This window comes from Cyprinodon variegatus, unplaced genomic scaffold, assembly GCF_000732505.1.
Source record: "Cyprinodon variegatus isolate N-32 unplaced genomic scaffold, C_variegatus-1.0 Scaffold4, whole genome shotgun sequence".
NCBI classification, from domain to species: Eukaryota; Metazoa; Chordata; class Actinopteri; order Cyprinodontiformes; family Cyprinodontidae; genus Cyprinodon; species Cyprinodon variegatus.
The window spans coordinates 1363758-1374589 of NW_015150457.1; the positions used below are offsets into that span (position 1 = coordinate 1363758).

The 10832-nt window shown below is 36.9% G+C and overlaps 2 protein-coding genes across 3 annotated transcripts in view; one reads left to right on the forward strand and one right to left on the reverse strand.

The window, feature by feature from the left end:
• Positions 1-3240, forward strand: part of nme6 (NME/NM23 nucleoside diphosphate kinase 6) — a 3972-nt gene extending 732 nt beyond the window's left edge. The window contains exons 3-6 of one of the 2 annotated variants that reach the window (XM_015371589.1): positions 197-299; positions 547-586; positions 1298-1458; positions 2670-3240. In XM_015371589.1, coding sequence (XP_015227075.1) covers positions 197-299; positions 547-586; positions 1298-1458; positions 2670-2821 — 456 coding nt within the window. In that variant the 3' untranslated portion in view covers positions 2822-3240. The remainder of the gene's footprint in view (positions 1-196; positions 300-546; positions 587-1297; positions 1459-2669) is intronic. The other variant, XM_015371597.1, reaches the window with a different exon arrangement.
• Positions 3241-3812: 572 nt separating this feature from the next.
• LOC107082768 (brain and acute leukemia cytoplasmic protein-like) lies at positions 3813-8535 on the reverse strand. The gene is made up of 5 exons (XM_015371608.1): positions 8313-8535; positions 7006-7198; positions 6654-6876; positions 4469-4668; positions 3813-4372 (listed from the first exon to the last, which is right to left on the reverse strand). The coding sequence occupies exons 3-5, from the start codon at positions 6832-6834 to the stop codon at positions 4208-4210; spliced, it is 546 nt and encodes a 181-aa protein (XP_015227094.1). The 5' UTR covers positions 6835-6876; positions 7006-7198; positions 8313-8535; the 3' UTR covers positions 3813-4207.
• Between the last annotated feature and the right edge of the window lie 2297 nt (positions 8536-10832).

The following is a 10832-nucleotide window of genomic DNA, read 5'->3' on the forward strand; positions in this document are numbered from 1 at the left end:
CTCTCTGAATCCTGCTTTCTCCACACCAGATCTTTGCATCTGACGATTGCAAAGTTGTTGTCCAGAATTGTCTGATGAAGAGCCTAAAAAGTGGATAAAAAAAAAAATGGTAAACCTTTGCAAGTATTAATTTCAAATAGCAATTTGTAGATGTATAAATAAAAATAAATCTTTTTTTTTTTTATCCACTTCTCAGGCTCTTCATCAGACAATTCTGGATAACAACTTTGCAATCGTCAGATGCAAAGATCTGGTGTGGAGAAAGCAGGATTCAGAGAGGTTTTATGCCGAGCATTCAGGTGTGGAGTGTATTTATTTAAGACTTTATAGTGATGAGTACACTTTTAGTCTTTGTTTTTCCATATGATCAAAAATTCGCCACTTTTTCACTAAATATGTAGTCACAGGTACTTGCATTTACCATAGTTCAAACTGGAGAATTCTACATTTGGGGAATTTAGAATAATTTATTGTTGGGCTTTAAATGTTGAATTTAAACTGTTTTTTAAAAACTAAATGCATTTACATTCTCTGTTTAATCCTCAGACCGATTCTTCTATCAAAGACTTGTGGAATTCATGTCAAGGTGAGTCTAGCCTAATTCCACACAAAGGGATAATCAGAATTTTTTTCATTATTTTTACATGAATAAATACTGATGCATTTAAACTAGTTTGGAAAACTCTTGAAAATGGCAAACATCCGTGGAAAGTTGGTTCTAAACACCAAAGCTTCTACTAAGTGGAAAATAAGACCCCGGTAATCAAATAAGAATTTATTTTGTTACAAGTGAAAGTGAATCTCCAGAATTTTTTTGTGAACTGGCTTTTAATCCATCTGATACTTTAGCTACATTGGTGAGAATAGATTCCCTGGTGTTAATGAATTTATTTTTTCCTATATAGTAAAAAAAGCTAAAATAAAAAAAATAGTAATTATTCAAATTCAAATCTTATTTATTACAATTAGATATTTTAATGGTGATGCTGTTTACAATCTGCATGAAGTTTGTAAAAAAATGAAGAATAAGATTGAATCCCCTGTATGCTCAATTCATGAGTGGCATAGAAATGCTCCCAGTATTTCAGCGATTGTCTGAAATCTACCATGTTTAGAAAAGTGCAACATTCAGAGAGCTCGGGATGGGTTTAGAGAGGCATTTTTCAATTTCAGCTTTAAAACAATGCTTTGGCTTCAGTCTTTTTTATTTTTCTTTTGCTTTAGAATATTTAAAATGTTCCCTTCTAAAAAAAATCACTGAATGATTTTTTATTTTCTGATATAAATTTTCCTCTAGTGGCCCAATGAGAGCTTACATTTTAGCCCGAGAAGATGCGATACGGCACTGGAGGGACCTGATGGGACCAACCAAAGTCTTCCAAGCCAGATACACATCCCCTGCCTCCATCAGGGCTCGCTTCGGCCTCACAGACACCAGGAACACAACTCATGGCTCAGGTCAGTTAGGAATTGTAGAGTTAACATGACTAACAATAGTTTCTTAACATCAAATGTGGGAAAATATTCCTATTATTTCATCAACACATCTAAGACATTTCGGATAGTCTGCAGGACTTTTTTTTTTTTAGATATTAATGAACTGCTTATTAAAAAATAGTTTTAAGTCCAATTGCCATAAAATTTATCCAAATATTTACATATAATTTATAAAAGGACACAAAACCTTTTTTTGTCATGGTTTGAATGAAATCATAATTAACTCTTCCTGTTTATTATTAGTTATGATTACCAAAATAATTAGTATATGCTAAACCCATTACCATGAAGAGTTAAGGAAAGTCAGAGTTGCTTTCAAAGCTTTAGACTAATTTAACTGAGAACATCTGACCTATACAGAGTCACACTACTGAATGTATTTTAAGACCTTGTAAACACTGCTCCCTGGTGTGACATCATGGATTTTAAATGATATCGGAGAACTGTGGACATCCAGGAGACTGGTACAGAATGAAAGGAAAATACCTTCTAAAGGAGCAGCTGATTTTAATTAATTATTGATTAACAGGCCTTTGCCGAACTGCAATCATCAGAATCAGCTGAGCTGAAGCTGAGAAACCTCTAAACCTGCAAGACAGTGGCCCTTGAGGATCAGCTTTGGGCATGTCTGCCCTAAGCTAACCAATTATTTACTTAGAATGTGTTTTAAGGGCTAGCAAGTCCAATTTTTGGAGTGTCCTTTACAACACCCCAGATCTCAGTCCCTAACAAATCTGTGGTTGCAGCTAAAAAGTGAGTAAAAGGCAGCCTATAAAGTTAACTGAGTTACACCTGTTCTGTCAGGAGGAATGGTCCAGCAAACTATTGTAAAAAACTGGTAGAAAAATACCCAAAACACTTGAGCCAAGTTGTAATTTAAAACACACTTCTACCAAATATCAAATAAATGGTTCTGAACTTAATAGTTTGAAAAAAGTTGGAAGTGAAAATGTCTCTTATGACATATACCAAATAAATACCAAATCCTTTGGTCATCTTTACTGACCAAAGAGCATTAAGCAAATAATGCTTATCAGTTAATTCAAGTCTGAGTGTGAATGAAAAAGTCTTAAGATCATCCCGATATAATCTTCAGGTGGTAGTTTGAATTTTTTCAAAACTAAAAACATTTAGATTTAATTTAAAATTTTTTTATTTTTTTATTTTTCCAGACTCTATAGAGTCGGCGCTGAGGGAAATCCATTTCTTCTTCCCAGATTTCAACGTGGAGCAGTGGATAGAGAAGGAAGAACCGTTCTTCAGATCAGGACACATTCGTTATGACGATGAAGATCAGATCCACAAACCTCTGTCACTAAGCTGACCCTAGAGCAGCCCAGCCCCATTCTACAGTATAACTAAAGCTTGACTGGTTTATATTACGGAATGTGTACAGATGCCGCAGATGAGGAGTAAAACGGGTGTTTGAAAGGACTGATTTGTTGTGAGGAAAACAGCCTGCTAGGCTTCTATCACTTGTAATTTTTATGTTAGAAGGGACATTGAGGTATTAGAAAAATCTAAATCCATTGCTCTTGACTAAAGCTGTGAGATCTATTGTAAAATATTACCTCCCAATGGGTTTTACCTCAGTGGCTGCATTGAGGATTAGAGTTTGACACCAGAGATGTGTAAAAGCCTCTTCTAAAATACTAAACAGCTGGATTTGTAGAGCTCAATAATATAACCACCTACTTATAAATGTATTATTATATTTCTTTGAAGAGGAAAACTCTTCAGATTGCTGTACTTGTTTTATTCTGAGCTGAAAATTAAACCAGATTAAAACCTGAACTGCATCTTTAAATATCTCACCTTTTAATGATCATGAATAGATATTAGTTTGTGTGAATTCTTAACTGTTAGTACATCCATCAATATGTGGCGAGGGGGAGGCAGGTCCTGCAGGGACACAGATAAGATTGAAGAATGTGCTCTTGTCATGTAAGACTAGAATTGTTTGGTGGAACATAAACACCAAACATCACCCCGGAGCATCATTGCAGAATGCTGTGGGGATTCATTGTGTTTGCAGGGATTAGGAAGCTCAGGGTTAATATGAAGATGAATGATAGATGGGCTGGAAGAAGAAAAGCGTTGGAGGCAGCAGATAACTTGAGACTTAGGTGGGGTTTTGATCTCCTGCATGAGAATATCGCAAAACTGGAGAGACAAAATGTCTCTGCCTTAGATTGGCTCAGTCAAAGTTCATTTCTACAAGAGCTGTACAAAAAATGATCACAACAAACCATAATTAATTGAAACATTTGTAAGAGAAACATATTTCATTTATACTTTATTAAAAAGCAGAAGTCATCAGATAGAAAGAGAACAGTATACAGAGTAGAGCAACACGATGCAGTGATCCACGTCTGTCATTGTTTAAAATTCAGCAACATGAAGTAAAACAAGTCTTACCTATTTTTTTCCCTCAGCATCATCTAAAAAGTGACATTCTTCACTTTCTCTTCTGCAACTCAGTTGAATTTATGTTTAGTAGAAACACTGACATCTCATGATTTGATGGACCAAATGAATACTTTACATGCAGGTCTTTTCAAGATGTCAAATTACAGCAAACACTTAAAACTGTAAACACGATTATCTGCAAAAGTCGGAATCCAGTCTTGTGCTTCCATCAAATTATCTCCCAACGAGGCATGGTTAGCTGATTTATTTCACCTTCGGGCATTTGTCGGACCTCTTGCACTCAGGTGTTTTGTGTGGCCACCTGTTTCAGAGTCTCCACCGGTTTCATTACCTCATAAGTAGTTAGAGATTTCTTAACCTTTCCATTCTTGTCCACCTGGTGGATGCTCTGGGTCACGGTGATGGTCACTTGCTTCGTTGACATTCTGTTATCCTGCCATTTGGTCTGTTAATGCAAAAATTATGAATCGGAATTATTTCTACATAATTGAATAGAACAATTGTTATATTATGTTCTATACTATAAACAAGCAGGCCTTACAATTTCCTCAGTGTGTAAAACACTTCTGCGCTGCACTGTGGTGCCTGATGAGGGTGGAACCTTGTCCTGCTGCGGAGAGGTCACCACAGACGGTGGGCTGCTGGGTTTCACATCATTCAAACTGGCCTCAGACACGGCTGAGCAAACCTTCAGATAGGCCTGGGCAGGAGGAGGGAGGCCATCTTCAAAGAAATCTGGGACTTTAACAAAGAAGAATCACATGGCTCATTTGTTTCGCATTCATCTTTCAACATGTAAAATATACATTACCCCCTACTGTAATGCTGTACTTTCCAAAATAATGACAAAATCTGAAAAACATTCAAGATGAATGAATTCTATTGGAAAGCATGTGCTTCCCATTCTAATAGATTTTAATTTATATAGAAGCATTTTAAATAGATGTCTTTAAATTTGCATAACTTTAGAATTGAGAGTAATGGGCGAAAATTCCTTTGTTTTTATTATTTTTTCAAGGGAACTATGAGGTATGACAACTTAGACTTTATTGTCATTCTGTACACACATTGTATACAAAAAGAAATTTTGTTCAGTATAGCTCTCAAGACATTTTCATTTTTAAAGTGCAGCAGTGCTAAAATGTAAACAAGCAACATTAATCATTTTAGCTGCTGCAACAATCAATGCCTTTTAAAAGAATGTTACTGTAAAGTTCATAAATCTTAAGGAGCCAAATAATTTGATTACATGATTGCAATCAAACAAAGCAAAACAACTCTAAACTCCCCAAATGAACAATGATATTAAATTTCTTTAGGATGCAACTGAAACATAAGTTTAAGTTCTTTTGTACCATTGTACCTTCTCAACCAGAGCAGCTGCATCAAAACCTGAATCTCCTTAAGGCAAACTGTTTCTAAAACATGCAGCTAAGGTCATTTTCCTCTACCACACTAAGAAATAGATGAACATGTTATTCTTTTTTCACACTGTAAAAACAGGGTTTATACAGGAAGGAGGAACTCTAATTTAATGCTTTTTAATGCTCTTAGAAATAATTTTAATGCCATCAATAAGAACCCATTACTCTCATATATATATAAACACGGCCAAATCCTTCTTTGCCATCGACAGGCTGCAGCCATGTCCCGAATTTGTCGTTTTCCAGCCAGTTATGTTCAAATTTGCATTTCCCCCCCCCCAATCTCTAGCTTTTTCTGTGCCTCGAGCTTCTGTTGCAGTTATGGCTTTAGGATCAACCAGGAGCAGTTCCATGCAAACTCGTGGAACCAGTAAAATCTGATATATTTGAAAAAATGTTTGTTTTTTTATAAAGCATTTTAAATGCCATGATGATCACATTTAATGAATTTTAATGCTAATTAAGGCCTTAATTTACAAAATAATACTTTAATGACCCGCGGAAACCCTGAAAAAGTATAAAGATTCCAAAAACACTGTGTTAAGCAGCTGATTTGAATAGGACACAGAGCTAATAAAACATAAGGAATCAGTTTAATCAAATATCAGTATCATTCGGCTTAACGCATATGACCTCTTCAATTATTTACTTCAATTAATCCTCAGCCTTATTAATAAATGCCATTCACTTGAACCTGTTTGACTTATATTTAATTCATCTTTAATCATTAGCAATGTTGTTTCGTGTGGGAGGATTAACATGCATATGGGGCAGCCTGCAAAAAAAAATCTTTGCATCTCTCCTGCTCTGTTCACAAAAGACTCAAAAAGGTCAGAAAAGTTCCCTTTGAAACAGCTTTGTTAAATTACCTTTGTCTTTTTTCTAAAGGTGGTGTATCTGATCATAGCGGTTTGATTTTTTTAAATTCTTTGCATTTTTCTTTTCATTGTTTTGTGTTAAAATCTGGAGCACTGTCTTAACAGCTAAATCAAGGCTCCTTCATTCAACACCAGCTGCATCGGTTGCCATGAGAGCAAAGTCCTGTTGGAATATAGTGGCTTTTGATGCAGCCTAATTTCCCTTTTCAGCGATTCGTCTTTGAATGGCTTCAAAGAAAAAAGACTCGCTCTTCAGACCAAAAGACAAGATAACAAATACCAACAACACGAAAACCTTACAGTAATGGATGTTAAAAGCTAACGTGTTGCTGCATCTGCCAAATTAATAAGGGATTGACTGTCATATTCCAGAATAATGTATTTTGGAAGCTTTTTCCTCTCTGCATTCGGCCTGTCCCCTTACCAGGGCTGATTGTTTTCTCTGACACAAAGCCAGCCTCAGAGTTCTCAGAGGGGATGCTCTGGATGGATGACAGGGGGATATCTGTGTCTGTGCTCGTCAGCCATGTTGACTCCGTCTCTTTGGTCCAGCTTTCCAAGTAGCGAGGCTCTAAAGCATCCGTCCTGCTCCCTCCGCAGCCCATAGTTCACCCTCTGCAGGGGCACCTTCAATTCCCTGCTCAGCTCTTATAAAAATGGGAAAAACAAGCAGATGCTAGAACCTTGTTTAATCATGGGAAATGCTTCTGCAGTTTTATAGCGATGATAATTATACATAAAATGTATTTTATTCCCTTTAATCTGAAGGTACTTACAGATCACCACACAGCTGTGGCAGAAGGTAAGAGTCCTCATAGGCTTAGTGTACAGCAATAACTGTTCTTAAAAGAGTTGAGTAGGAGGCAGAGTCCATGTTATGTGGTTTCTCCATGACTGGAGACGGCATCCTCTTTTGAAGAAGGAGGTAAAGGAATCAGCCAATCAATCAATTAGCCATCGTGTTTTTACCTTTGATAAAGAAATGCACAAAGAGACAGTGAAACATGTTTTCTGTTTTATTTGAGTTTTGAAGTTGTTTTTTTTTTTTTTGCAACAATGCTTCTTGATAATTAAACTCATACTACTGAAAATCCAGTGTGTTGAAAATCCTTTGTAGAAAAAAATGAATTTGTTGGTTGAAGAAAGAGTTGTACCAAATGGTATCCTTTCAATGTGAAAGTGGAGAGGATAGAAATTGGTCTCGGCAAATGGCTGCTCTGGTTCTGCTGGGGGTTTCTTCCTGTTAAAAGCGAGTTTTTCCTCTCCACTGTCGCTACAAGCATGCTTAGTGTGGGATTGCCTTTGAGTCAATGACTATGGAATCAACTGGTTTTCCTTAGATAGAAAACTCTGAATCAATTTGACTGTATGATCTGGTGAACTGTAGAGTGCCTTGAGATGACACGTGTTGGGAATTGGCGCTATATAAATAAACTGAATTGAATTAAAGTTCCTGCCTATGGTCTTGACCCCAGCCCCACTGATTACTTGAATATCAGCTGGAGACTGACCAATGTCATCCAGCAGCACAGTTTGACCAGGCTGGCGACCATCCCACTCAGCTCTGCTGCTTAACACACAAATTTGTTTCCATTCAAGTATGGCACAATTTGAAGTAAAAAAAGCCCTCAAACATCATTTTGTCTACCTCATAACCATTGTGATAACCTATAAATAATCCATCAATTGTACCAATCAATTGTTCTTGTTCAATTCTAGTTAACAGCAGTTTTAATTAATCTATTTATTCAAGCCCCCCCCAGAGTTTGATAAATATTTAAAAAATTTTTAAAGATGCAATGACACATCAACAAAAATAGTTCAATGCAGCAGAGTCAGGCGTCCCTTAAATAATAAGAAAATAGGTAGGTTGTTTACAGGCAGGCCTTTGGTGGATCATATGGCTAAATGACTAAGAGAGTCATATCTATAACGAACACGCACGTGAACGCGCACGCGCCACTACCATCCCCAAAGGCCACGAGGAAACGCACCATTATAACGATCACCAGCAAAAAATGGATAAGAATCAACAAGGCTTGTAACAGAAACACAAACGATGTTAATGAGAAGAGAGGCTTACAGATGGCGGAGGCTCCGTGTTTTTTACTCTCCTCTTCTCATCACTGCATCTGCCGCAAGAGCTCCAGCGTCAGCGAGTCGTCTCCCACTCTGGACTCCAGCAGGCTTCCAATCCAGACACACCCCCTGATACTAAACAAAGCCTTTTCCTCCATCTTTCTGAATGCCAGGGATCTACGAACAGCGAATGAGCGATAAATCATCCATCCAATGTTGTGGAGATGAGAGCATCTGTTGGATTTGAAATTTAAGTAAATAGAATTTGCATCAGCAGTTGCTAGGTAAACTTGAAAATATAATTTTTTATTTAATAGTGACGCAGTTCGTTTTGGAGCGACAAAAATGTAATGACAGTCAGTTATAATTATTACTGTAAAACTTTAAATTCTTACTGTTAAAAATCAGTCAGCAATTCAATTCAACTTAACTTGCTTTATTTATATATTGCCAATTGAAAACATATGTCATCTCATTGCAGTTTACAGAGACAAGTCAATCAGATGCTAGTACCCCTACTATCCCCCCCCACTATAATTCAATTCAGTTTATTTTTATAATGCTATTTCACAACACATGTAATCTCAAGGCACTTTACAGATATAATTCAATCAGATCACACAATCAGATTTGTAACAAATTTCTGCATGAGGAAAGCCAACTGACCGCATCTGTCAGGATTTGGTTGTGATTTGAGGACCCAAATGCAGAGGCAGGGAGGCAGAGGAGAGTTTCTTGTATGAAAGGTCAACAGAAAATTGAGGCAGGAATCCAAAAATCAAATATGAAAAAAGTTAAACAAATCAGAAACCAAGGAGACTTCCGGGGAAAACAATCACAACGAAGAAGACGCAGTAAGACGGGAGTTGGAGGAAGTTAGATAAAGTCAGACGAGGAACCAGCACTGAGGAACTGCATAAGGGGAGTATTTATGGCTGACTGAACAAAGAGAGGATTAACGAGCAGATTGTGAGCAGGTGTGAAGAGAGCGGTCTAAGGAGCTAGGGAAAAAGGAGACCAACACAAGAGGGCAACAGAGAGCAACAAATAAAAACCTGAGAAGTGAAATATAACCAGAAAACACAACAAAATAAGAACTAAACCAATAAAACTAGAAAACATGGATTAAAGTTAAACTGAATACTCAAAAGAAAACATAACAGAACCAAGACTGTGACAGCATCGAGTCATTGACCAGGACATGCTCCTCCTGGATCAGCGTGTGCCGACAGTAGATGTTCACTTTCATTTCGTCATGGACTGTAAAGCAACCTCATGCGTTCAGCGACAGTGGAGTGAAAAAAACTCCCCTTTAACAGGAAGAAAACCTCCCGCAGAACCAGGCTCAGTGTGAGCGGCCTTCTGCTATGGCCAACTCAAAGACAAAAAAGGAGACATACTAAATTAACATAAAGGCATGATCTATAAATACTTTCTATGTAAGAAGAGATAATATATATATTAGCTTCTCAGGTAGCTCTGTCAGGGAAAGAAAGGATGAATGTGAGCAGGATATTAACAATAAATGAGGGCCCATAGCTGTTTAGGAGAAAAACAAGATTAAACACTGAAAAACAGGCCCTATTATCTACAACCAGGTATTAAAGGCAGCAGCCCAGCTGATATTTCTCTCTGGGATGGTGTCACAGCCAAACAAGAACAGAGCAGAAGAAGCTACTATGACAAGAAAAAGCTGAAAAAACATAAAATAGTAATAGATGTTTAGGCAGGGGGCAGGTGGACCAAAAATTGGTAGGCGTCAGAACCAATTCAGTGTCAATCTACACTGTGCCAAAAAGAAAACAATCAAACACAACATCCAAATAAATCACAGGATAAATCCCTGCTAATAAATATAGGAACACATTTTGCCATCCATGCTGTTGAAAGTAAAGGTAGCAGATGGTCTTCTTTTCTATTGGTTGTCCCACATGCCACCTTTTGTGCTTACCCACTTAATGTCAATGTCACTTTTACTATATAGATTTGGTTTTATTGTAGCTCCACTGCTCTCACTGTATACAGGAAGCAAACATTCTTAAAAGTTTATGAGAAGAGGAATGCCTCAGGAGAAAGAAATAAGTCTAGAATGTGTTTGGGATAATCATCGTATCTGCGAAAGAGCAGGTAGGATGGACTTTAGAACAGACTTTTACATTTTTTTTAACGTACTTTTCTGGAAACATTGTCTAAATATTCCTTTATTCTATTATGGTTTTGAATAATAGTATCATACATATTAGTTTAGCTGTTATTTATCTCTAATAAAATTACATTTGCCTTCTTCCCCATAAAACACAAAACTACGTCTGAGAAGAGCATAGATTCTGTATTTCACATCTTTAAATTTACATTAGTGAGTTGAAGAATTAACCAATGAAATTTGCTGTCAGTTTTTGGTTTATATACAAGCAATTAAAATGTAAAATCAGTTAGAACATTCCACCTGGGAGTATTACTGCTGGCACCATCTGGTTAAGCGGAGAACTGCTTGTTCCAGATGGAAGCAAAAAATCACATGGTA

What these genes read in the sequence shown, in the direction of transcription:
- LOC107082768 (XM_015371608.1), bottom strand. Translation starts at nt 6,834, where the DNA reads ATGGGCTGCGGAGGGAGCAGGACGGATGCTTTAGAGCCTCGCTACTTG. An exon ending in AGAGAAAACAATCAGCCCTG is followed by an intron (nt 4,669 to 6,653) that starts GTAAGGGGACAG and finishes TCTTTGTTAAAG; the next exon opens with TCCCAGATTTCTTTGAAGAT. An exon ending in TTTTACACACTGAGGAAATT is followed by an intron (nt 4,373 to 4,468) that starts GTAAGGCCTGCT and finishes TTGCATTAACAG; the next exon opens with ACCAAATGGCAGGATAACAG.